At 46.0% G+C, this 11049-nt stretch overlaps 1 protein-coding gene across 1 annotated transcript in view; it reads right to left on the bottom strand.

The window, feature by feature from the left end:
- Positions 1-5853: 5853 nt before the first annotated feature.
- Positions 5854-11049, bottom strand: part of GALNT14 (UDP-N-acetyl-alpha-D-galactosamine:polypeptide N-acetylgalactosaminyltransferase 14 (GalNAc-T14)) — a 346096-nt gene continuing 340900 nt past the window's right edge. The window contains exons 14-15 of the mRNA XM_006835163.1: positions 7712-7831; positions 5854-6012 (exon numbers count right to left, since the gene is read on the bottom strand). Coding sequence (XP_006835226.1) covers positions 5854-6012; positions 7712-7831 — 279 coding nt within the window. The remainder of the gene's footprint in view (positions 6013-7711; positions 7832-11049) is intronic.

Genomic DNA, 11049 nt, shown 5'->3' with positions numbered 1-11049 from the left:
GCTGGAGAAGGATATCATGTTTGGTAAGGTGGAGGGTCAGAGAAAATGAGGAAGACCCCCAGCGATTTGGATGGGCAAAGTGGCAGCATCAATGGACTCAAGTGTGGCAACAATAGTGAAGAGGCCCCAGGATCAGGCAGTGTTTCATTCTGTTGTGCATATAGGGTCACTATGAATTGGTACTGACTTGATGGCACCTAACAACAACAACTGTGAGTGAAGAGGGAGCTTCTAGAGTAGACTTCTGCCATCAGAGTGGACTTCTGCCATGCCTTGGAATTACTGATAGGCTTGTCTTCTCCTCTTCTTTTCCGGAAACACTGGCGCTGTGGATGGAGTTACTTCTTCACAGGGATCAGTATAGTTCATGGCACACAAATGCTCACCACATAGTAGACAGGAGGCTGGCTGGCATAATGTGTCCTTTGGACATTTAAATGGGTATATATATATTTTTGTTTTGTAAGTTATATATAAAATATGTTAGCTATGTTCATTTGTGAAATATAAGATATAAATGGGGAGCCACAGCTAGGAGGTAGGATAACTGTTGTTGCAGGGAGGGGATTGTAATCATTGAGATGAAACAGTGTATAATTTGTTGAAAAGTAAAGCTGGTGATCTTGTCTGTAAACCGTCACCCAAGTCATAATAATTAAAAAAAAAAAAAAACTTTAAAAAAAAGGAAGAAGAGTTCTTTCTCTCTTCACTTCTGTCCAGCCTCTGGCAATCAACTCATTCCTCCTCACACCAAAAGCACCCTGAATTAGTGGATTGGGGCAGGGGCTCATTTTCTGTCCTCTATCCAGGGTATTGCTGCACCTCTTGAAGGTCCTTCACCATGCCCCGCCATCACCAATAGCAGCCCATCCTCCATCACCAATGCACTGAGCCCTCAGAGACTAGGATCCCGAAGAGGGCTCTGGAAGTCCATCTGCAGGGGCGTCTGGATAGTGAGTTATTGCAGCGCATTATCTTCGGTAGCAGGTGGAGGCGCCCGGGCTGCTCCTTCCTGCAGGGCGCATTCACAGGTAATCTTTACTGGCTCAAATGAATATGGTAACCAGCTCTGTCACAGTACAGGGGTTATGTCTTTCACCCACTTTTTTTTCCCTCCTTTCTTTCTTCATTATGTTTGTAATTTTGTTTTATTATTTCCCGTTGGAAAGCTGTGAAATGAAAATGATGCAATCTACTGCTGTGAAATAATGCCGTGCGCTCCAGTCCTTTTCCAATAAGCCCTGAGGTTTGCACTGTGACGGCTTCATTAAATTATCCAGCTCCATGGCAAATGGAAAAGTGCTTGTAGCTTCGGATTTTGCTAATCCTCAAGTTGGGTTGCATGAGACCACAGACCATGAGGGAGCTTGGAAGGTTTGGTGCTGCAGGTTGTAGAAGGAGAGGCTCCCAGCCCCACCTGTGGAAGTCCTAGAGGCCACTACATCTTCATAGCTCCTAGGTCTTTCACGTAAGCCTCCTACTGCCACCATTCCCTCTGGGTTCCAGGTGCTACCATGAGTTAGGGTGTAGGTAAGCTAGGGCACTGTCTCTCCAGGCACGATGGAGCAGGGAAGAGAAGGGGCGTCACTGCCACTGTAGGTCAACTATGGTGGAAGATCTACTGAAATCCCAAAAGTAAGCTTGAACTCAGGTAGCCAGAAGTCAGTGAAGACGCAGGCAACCCCTATGTATGAAATACAAGTGCTCCCCGCCCACCCTTCCTTCTCCTGGGTTTATGGGGACACGTTCTCTCTCGCTGGGCTCTAGTGCAGTATTAAAGATTTCCATTACTAGTATTTCTTTTCAGTTAGCATTTTCAGTATTAAACTCTGTCATTATGAAGTAAAATATGCATGATCCCTAAATCTATGTTTATTATAACGAGATTTCATTGTTATAAATTTGCCTTCTCATCCCTCCATTTCTGTCTTTGCTGTCTTTTTAAAACTCGAATGTCTGATAACTGCAGCCGGGAGGTAATTAGGAAGTGGTACTAAAGAATCACAAGCTTATTATCTCTCTCACTCACAAAGATTTATTGAATGTCTACAGTAAGATATGGTCCCCTAGCAAGTGGGACAGGGTGACAGTTCATTATAGCACTAAAGACTCTTGGTCTGAACTGACAAAGAGTACCCTTCCATCTCTGACATAGACACATACTGGGTAAAACACAAAAAAAATAATTTAAAATCACAGTGACATTTGAAAAGAAAAAAAGGGGGAAACTCCAAATCCAGAAACAAGTGGGAATTTACAACCACAGTGGCAAGACAGCTGAAGGGGAATTGAAGCCAGACATATGTTATGAGGGCAGAGGCAGACGAAGAACAAAAGCCTCATGGATGTCCAGGGCCAGAATTGGTACCCTACTATAGTGGGATGCCTAGAAGGGCTAGCTGAAACCCATCTTTCAGCTGGGCAAGTGGTGATGTCATGGAAGCAGAATCACAACATCAGGTATGTGCTCAAATTCTCATTGTTTTCACAATGTGGGAACTACAAATGGAGACATCCATGTACAAATTGGTTTGGAATCAGTGAAATCAGCTGAGGTAAACTTGAACCTTCCCAGTGGCACGCCTCCACAACCAGAGCACATGGGATATCCAGAGGACAAACATTCCCACTGAAGATGAGCTGACAGAGTGAAATTACAAAGCACATAAACAAATGAAGTGCCTTAAGAGAGTCTCATATTCAACATGGTGCCAGGCTCTTCCTTTTTCCTTAGGTGTCTGACAGACTCAAACCAAAAGGACTGCCATGTAGTCAATAAATCTTGATGGGAGCAGACAGTTTCATGTTTTTCCCAACAGTGGGTTTAGCAGCCAAGTGCCCAATGTAAAGCACCACAGGGCTCTTTAGGTTTTTGGGAGAGAGGGTTTTGTTGTTGTTAAGTGTCACTGAGTTGGTTTGGAATCATAGCAACCCTGTATAGATTTCCGAGGAGCAGCTGATGTGTTTGAACTGCTGACCTTGTGGTTAGTAGTCCATTGCATATCCTACAGCACAATACCATAAGTCCTGACAGAGAGGTTGTTGTTGTTAAGTACCACAGAGTCAGTTCCGACACACAGCAACTGTCTAAGGTTTCTGAGGAGCGACTGATGGTTTTGAACTGCTGACCTTGTAGTTCAAACTGACCTTGCCATCTGGTGCACTACACACACCCGGACTCCAGAGAGGTAGTAACATGGAATTAAAGTTACTTAATCTTGGGCAAGGATTAGGTCTTTATATCCTCCAATTAAGAAAATATTCAGGGAGCTCAGAGACACACTGAGTGCTAGAGATCAAGATAGACAAAACAGCTTTCCTGCCACCAAGAAACTCAATGACAGACACATACAGAGCTAGGAAAACATATAGATGAAGTCAATACAAGCCTCTATTTTCATCTATTTTGGCAGAGTACCTGTTCCACCTACATAGAAGAAAGGATGCTGGCCAACTTGCCTGTTCTCTTTCTTCCAAGCAAGGCTGGGTTGAGTCCTGTGGATATGTAACTTAAGTAGCCATGAGAATGTCTTCTTTTATAGATGTCTTTATCTATCACACAGCCTCCTGTCTTCTTCACAGTGCTAAGTGAACTAGTCCTAACAAAAGAGTCTAATCACAAGTAAAGGAGGTAATGGAAGGATAGCATAACAACCAAACCTCCAGAGGAGATTCCGGGTCTGGACACTCTCAGGCTTTCACTTCTAAGCCTGTAGCCATTCACGGTAATGAATTCTCTAGTGATGAGTTTGGACCACTGTCATCACTGAAGAGTTTTCTGGATGAAGGTGAGACCGATACCCATGCAGAATATAATAGTTACTTTGGTAGGCTGATTCTAAAATGACTCTCCATCACCCCGCAAGCCCCATCTCCTCGCATTCACTCTCTTGGGTAAATCCCCTTCCCTTGAGTGTGGGCTGGACCTAGTAACTTGCTTCCAGCGATGGGCTATGGAAAGCGTAAAACCAAAAACCAAACCTAATGCCACAGAGTCAATTATGACACATAGTGACCGTGTAGGGCAGGACTCTCATGTGGAGCTGCAGGATAAGCATAGAATCGCTAACTACCAGGTTAGTGATTCAAACCCTCAACAGACCTGCTATGAGTCAGAACCGACTCGACAGCTCTTAACAACAACAACGGGTTTCCATGGCTGTAATCTTTACAGAGCTGATTGCCCCTCATCTTTCTTCCATGGAGCAGCTGTTGGGTTTGAAACGATGACCTTGGGGTTACTCATAGAGTACGTAACCACTATGTCACCTTATGACAAGAGTGATGGGTGGTCATTTCTGAGATTAGGCTGTGATGTGGTTATGCGACTCTGACTTTCTAGCACTCTCTCTCTCTCTCTCTCACTCCAGCACTCCTGCTTCTCGGTTTGCTCACTCTGGTGAAGCCAGTGCCATGTTGGAGACGCTCATGTGGGGAGGATCAGAGGGTGGCCTCTGGCCAACATTCTGGAAGGACTGAATTATGCCGAATGACCTGGGAACCCATACGGCCCCAGTTTGACCTGAAGATGACTGTGGCCCAGTGCACCTTGGTTGTAGCCTTGTATGAGATCCTCAAGCACACATTCTTCATTTCGCTAAGCTGTGTCTGGTCTCCTGATCCACAGAAACCATGAGATAAGAAATGTGTGATGCTTTAAGCTGTTAAATTTTAAGGTGATTTGTTAAACAATAGATAGCTGAGACAGTTACTAAACAGCCTGCCTACCTTAGCAAAGAAAGTACAAGCATACTTTGGAAACATTAAAACAATACAGGAGCCCCGGTGGCACCGTGGGTAAAGAGTTGGGCTGTTGACTATAATGTTGGTAGTTCGAACTTACCAGCGTCTTGTGGGAGAACGATGAGTCAGTCTACTTTTCTTGCCTCAGAAACCCTAAGGAGCGGCTTGACTCTGCTGTATAGGGTTGTTAAGAGTTGGAATCAACTCAATAGCACTGGGTGAAACAATATGGATTGATTGTTCTCTTACAGCCTCGTTAAGAAGAGTATGCAGCCATAGTGCCCAATTCCTGGAACACACTGGCAGTCTGGGGATTTAGAGGAAGAAACTCCTCGGTGAATGGCCACAGACTATAAGGTAATAGGGAGCAAAAGACTGTCTAGTGCTCTAAAGCAAGCAGTGAGTCAAAATCAGCTAAGACCCTGGACCCCACCCTGGACCTACTGAGTCAGGATCCCCACAGGTGGGGAGCATCTGAACTAGATAAAAATTGCCCCAGATGAGTCAAATTGGATATCCCTGTGTAAAAACCACCGACCTGGCCCTATTTCCCCACTCAAGCATAATAGGAAAAGGAGGCCAGAGAAGTTCTCTGCCTTTTAAAGATCACTCAACTAGTTGGTGGCAGAATCAGGACAGAAACACAGGTTTCCTGTGTCCCATTCATCTCCTTTGTCCCCTCTGCACACCCCCACCCCATGAGATGAAGAACTTAGTCTAGTCCTTAGTTAATTTACGTAGAAAAAAGGAACAGGTGAGATATGCAGAGAAAACAACTGAGGTTACCTTTATTTGTTCTGAAAACAACTTGCATTCTTCATTGGTCAGTATAGTCCTGGCCTCCCCAAGGTAACAACACACACTTTCCATTAGATCATCCATCTGTGGATACCAGTTAGGAAACATGGCCAGGACTGGAATTCAACACACTGAAAACATGTGGGGTGTGTCTCTGAGCCCGATGTAGCTTGTAGTCTTTTCCACCATCCTCCCTGAGACAGCCGCTCCTGTCCTGGGTGGCTATGCCCCAGCCTCCCAGTTGAGAGCGTCTGGAACAGCTGTGGGCTAGTCACAGCCTGATTTCCAGTCTGCTTCATGCCAGGAGGCCCCTCAGGAGCTCACCATGTCCCAGTGTTGGCTCATCAGTGAGGACTCACAGGGGTTGACGACGATCTCCCCGCTGTTCTCAGTGCCCTCACCAAACATGTCTGTGTCCAGGCAGAGGTGCGAGGCCTTGTGCTCGATGTGGGAGCCAGTCTTGGTCCATTGCTGAGAGGGCAGAGAGGAGAAAGTATGAACAAGTATCTCTTCCAGCAAAATCGAAGATGCTTACACGCCATGCCTAGGGGCCCTCAGAGAACTGACTTCACAGTCTCATGGAGGAATGACACTTCCGCTAATTTAACGGCGCTGCCAGCTCTTGTTTTTATTTTTTGAAAAAAATTGGATTTCAAAAAGAAAAGCAAAATCGATATGTTTGCTTAAAAAAAAAAAAATCCTTTGGAGGTAATAACTTTCTAGTCAAATAGGCCAGAGAATGTGAAGCGAGTTAGTCACAAAGCAACCAAAAAAAAAAAAAGAAAGAAAAAAGAAATCCAGGTGTGGTACTTGCAGCATTAGAAAGAAATGGGAGCAAGCTGGGGAGGTTTGGGAGCAGGGAGGGCAATGGGAGAAGGGGTAGGGGTGCCTGAGCAGCACCCCCACAGTTAAACCTCTGCTTCTCCAAAAATGCTGCAGCACATAATGTGCCCAAGAAGAAGTGCTGCTGTTTCTCAGACTTTACTCCCTAGAAGGAGGAGTGAAGGGATGGATATGTGCCGGGGAGCTGCCATTTATAAGGTGCTGAGCTCTGTACTTCATTTAATGGCTGTGAATAGCTACCCTCCATGGAGTTCTGGTATGGCGCTGTGGATTAATGCTCTGGATTGCAAAGTTGGTTTGAACTGCAAGGTTGGCGGTTCAAGCTCACCAGCTGTTAAATCCTATACAGGATTGCTATGGGTTGGAACCAATTCAATGGCACGTAATAACAGCATATGGTGGCCATGATGTGGCTCTGTAGGAAAAGCACTGGATTATGAACCACAAGGTTGGTGGTTCAAGCCCTCCAGCTGCTCCTCAGAAACCTTAAATAGGGTTGTATGAGTTGGAACAGACTTAACAACAATGGTGAACATGAAGGAGCTCCCGTGGTGCTGTACAATAAGCACTGGACTGCTAACCACAAGGGTGGCAGTTCAAAACCCACCATTGCTCCACTGGGAGGAAGAGGAGGCCTTTTGTTCCTATAAAGATCTATAGCCTCAGTTCAGAAACACTGTATGGTGTTGCTATGAGTTGGAGTTGACTCGATGGCAGTGGCTTATGATGAACATCATCAACCTCATTTCATAAACGAGGAAACTGAAGCTCAGAGGCGTCAAGCAGCTTTCCCAGAGTCACACAGCCAGTCACAGAGCAGGCATCGGATCTTGGTCTCTCCGACTCCAACACCCTACGAAAACTGAACTGAGCCAATACCTTACTGCTGGAGGAACTAGGCCCCTAGGCATGCAATGCTCAGTACTTTGATGGCGATATGGACAGAGCTCAAGTTTCCTGGAGGCAAAGGCCTTGTTCATTCTTGAGGTTCTAAAGGCCTCACCCCAGAGCTCTCCTCATCTGGGGTCCCAGACAGGGGTCAGGGCAATGACAGGACAGGACAGGAAGGCATGAGTCAGTCTGTATGTTGAGGTCTGGTGAGGCTTGCAGTCTTTCAGGGGACCAGCTGCCCCAGGAGGGGATCTGTCACTGATGGCTGCCCCTCAGGAGGTATCAGGGCCAGCATCTCCCTCCACAAATCATCACAGCAACCCTTTTCTTATCAACTCTTCCTGTTGCCCCAAACACTTCCTCTCTTCCTAGGCCCACATGACAGTCCTGTTACTGAAGGCTGCCCTGCCCAAGGGCGGGACCTCTGACCACTTACCTGTTTGTCATCTCCATTCTTGCAAAGCACAAGAACCACAGGGGCGCCAGGGAAGAAGGTGATGACCGAGAGGCACAGCTCCTCCTGGAGGATCTGCTGGGTGTATGTGAAGGCCCACACCTGGGGGAAGAGAGCAGGGGAGGTTGGCAGGGATCCTTAGAAGCCAGCACTCCTTGGATACACTGTGACTAGGTGTCATAATCCTTACGGCATGGTAAAACGTACTGAGGTAAGCACAGGGATGAGATGGTGTGGTCTTGGTTAGAATTGACTGTGAACAAGGTCCCCTGGGAAAATGCTATTTAAATGTCAGAAACCCAGAGGTCACATTCCCACTGAGGCATCTGTACCCACATTCTGGGAAAGGGGCTGGATCTAGGGCCCCCAGGCTACCTTTGGCAGTTGCTGAACAATACTGGACTTTGGGAGGGAATGTGGACAACACCCCAGCACACTGCTCAGTCTTGACTTTCTTTACTTGGAAGAAATGTTTTGGTCATAACCTGTTCTCACACTTGGCATTTCCAACAACTCCTTGGCAGGTCAGGAGAACATCCCCTTTTGGGTGAAAGGGGATCCAAACCAATGTCTGAGAACACACAGCTATGCTGAGGCAAACACAGTGGCAAAGGGCACGAGGAAGTGTTCCAAGGGAAAGTGTGGGAGAGGAACTGAGTGGGAAAGAAGACAGTTATGAAGAACAGAATTATGTCAGAGTGTATAGGGGCCTAGGGGCCACTGAAGGTGGTTCTCAGATCAGATCCTCTGAGGGGAGCATTCAGGAAGGACCCTATTAAGGTTGTATATTCTCCCCTCTAGTATATCTGATGACCAGCTGACCTTAGCCTCTAAACCAGGTCATTTTGAGCTATTTCTCCTTGGCCCAAGAATGAAAAAAGGGCCCGTAGCAGATCAGTTCCCCCTGCTCCAGGACCAGGTGCCCCCTAAGCTGACACAGTGCTGTCCACTGTCTCTCATTCTGGCCCCTCCCTGCCTGCCTGGTCTCCTGGTTGCTATGAGTTGGAACCAACTTGATGACACTTAACAAAAACAATAAATATCCAGAGGGTTAGGGGAATAACAACTCTAGTGAGGTATGTACACCATAGAATAGGCAGCCATTTGAGATAAAGGGGGCAGTGGAGTCCTGGTGTGGCGCTGTGGGCTAATGCATCAGACTGCAATGTCATTCGAACTGCACAGGTTGGCGGTTCAAGTTCAGCAGCTGCTCCTTGGAAACCCTAGACAGGGTTGCTATGGATCGGAATCGACTCGATGGCACTTAAAAACAACAACATTTACCCAAAGACAAAGTTCAGAAGGGTTGGGAAAGAAGGAGGAATGGAAACACGAAACACAGGGAGGAAATGGGATAAGTGATGTTTCACTGAGGGGAATGCAATCATTGAGATGAAACGAAGTGTATGATTTGTTGAATGTAAACTGATGATCTGCTTTGTAAACCGTCACCCAATTCACAATGAAAAAGAAAAAGATTGCTTGTGAGCTGACAATTATTGAAGCTTGGCAACAGTAACTGGGGGGTTCTTTCTATAATACTTTCAACTTCTGTGTTAATATGGATTTGAAATTTTCTAGAATAAAATTCTTATTAAAACATATCAAGAAGTTCTTTGCTGGCCATTCTCCTACACATACATACCATCTGCCTTCCTCCAGGATCCGTTGAAAGGGGAAAGAAGTTTGAACACATTGGGGTGATGTTAGAATCATGATGATGATACTGCTAATCGTAGCTTACATTTACTGAGCACTGATGATGTGCTAGGCATTATTTGAAGAGCTGCATTAATTCCATTGGTTAATCTAATCCTTATAAGACTCCTATTATGTAGTTATTTCCGTTATCCCCTGTGGTGCCTTGAATTTACTTGATATGGTTTTTCTATCCAAAGTCTTAATTCTCACCAAGTAATTAGCTGGGAATATGCAAATCTAAGGACGCTTAAGGCTGGGATTGGTTAGTTTTGTCCTCAAGCTAGGTTCAAAAGGAGTGGTCTCAGAAGTAGAGACAGAAGATTACAGGACCATCAAGAAGGAAGAGCATGAGTGAAGCCTAAGATCCCTACCTAGGAACCACGATGACAGAGGTGATGACAGAAGTGACAGCAGAGATGATGGCAGAGGTGGTGGCATGGAGAAGCAGAGTATCTTCAGGCTCTAGAACTATGGACTGAGGAAAGCTGAATGCCTATGGGCAGGAGACTAGCTTGAAGAATATGCCCTTCTGGCAATCACAGACTGGCTAAAAGAAGGTTGTATTACTTGAGGGAGCAGGGCAAAGGTCAAGAAACCACATGGCTAAGAGGCTGAAATAAAGAGTGAGGCATGCCTGCAGTATGACAGATAAGAAGAGACATTCCTGACTGGAGATCTGGTGCATCCTGAGTTGGTTTTGATCCTGAATTGTACCCTGTTAATTTTCCTAATAAACCCCATAATCATGAGTATTGTTATGAGCTCTGTGTGGCCATTGCAATGGATTATGGAACCCAGATGTGAAGCAGAGTGCTATGGGAAGAATGGTTGGTGTCAGAATAGGGTAAAGAAAGTTATAGGGTAGAAGCATGTCTGACCTCCACTTCATGCAGTAATCAGTCTTGGGCTGATTTTGAGTTTGATTCTCTTTCTCCTTTGTGAAGCCAGGGGAAGTCACACATGACTTCCACACGGTCTTTGCATTCCCATTTTGCAGATAATTAAACTAAGGCTCATTCATAGAGGTGGTATATGGTCATATACCAGTAACTGGTCTTCAAACCCACACTCTAACAGCTCTGCTCCTGATGACCCCGACTGAGTCACAGCTGGTTCCAGAGCTCATAGGAAAAGACAGCTGTCCCTGAGATTCCTCTTCAGGGTGATAAATACTTAAAAATATGGATCAGAGCTGTCTCCACAAGAGACGTCTGCCAAGAGATTTTTCTTGGTCAGTTTCTAGTGACAACCCCTCGGAGAAGGTAAAAAGGCTGCATCCCCTTGTCAGGGGCTGAGGGAAGGCAAGCCAGCAAGGAGGCCCGTTTCCTGACATTTATGGACATTGATGCAAAAGGGTAAGTGAAGGCCCACATTGCTTGGATTCACGTCAGACCATGGGAACATTCACGGTGCTAGCCTCCAGCCTGTGCCTGTCCCCATTTTCATCCCACCCTGAGCTGTGTCCCATACAGTGAAGTCCATTGCCTGCACATCCATGCATGTGATCCCTTTTTATAGCCTCTCTTGGACCAAGGTATGAGTACTAGTGACCCAGGGGCAAGACTGACACAGATCCTGAAATCAGACTCAAACCATGTGGCTAGGTGATCCTTGGGCCC

This window comes from Chrysochloris asiatica, unplaced genomic scaffold (assembly GCF_000296735.1).
Source record: "Chrysochloris asiatica unplaced genomic scaffold, ChrAsi1.0 scaffold00016, whole genome shotgun sequence".
NCBI classification, from domain to species: Eukaryota; Metazoa; Chordata; class Mammalia; order Afrosoricida; family Chrysochloridae; genus Chrysochloris; species Chrysochloris asiatica.
This window is presented reverse-complemented; position numbering and strand designations above follow the sequence as displayed.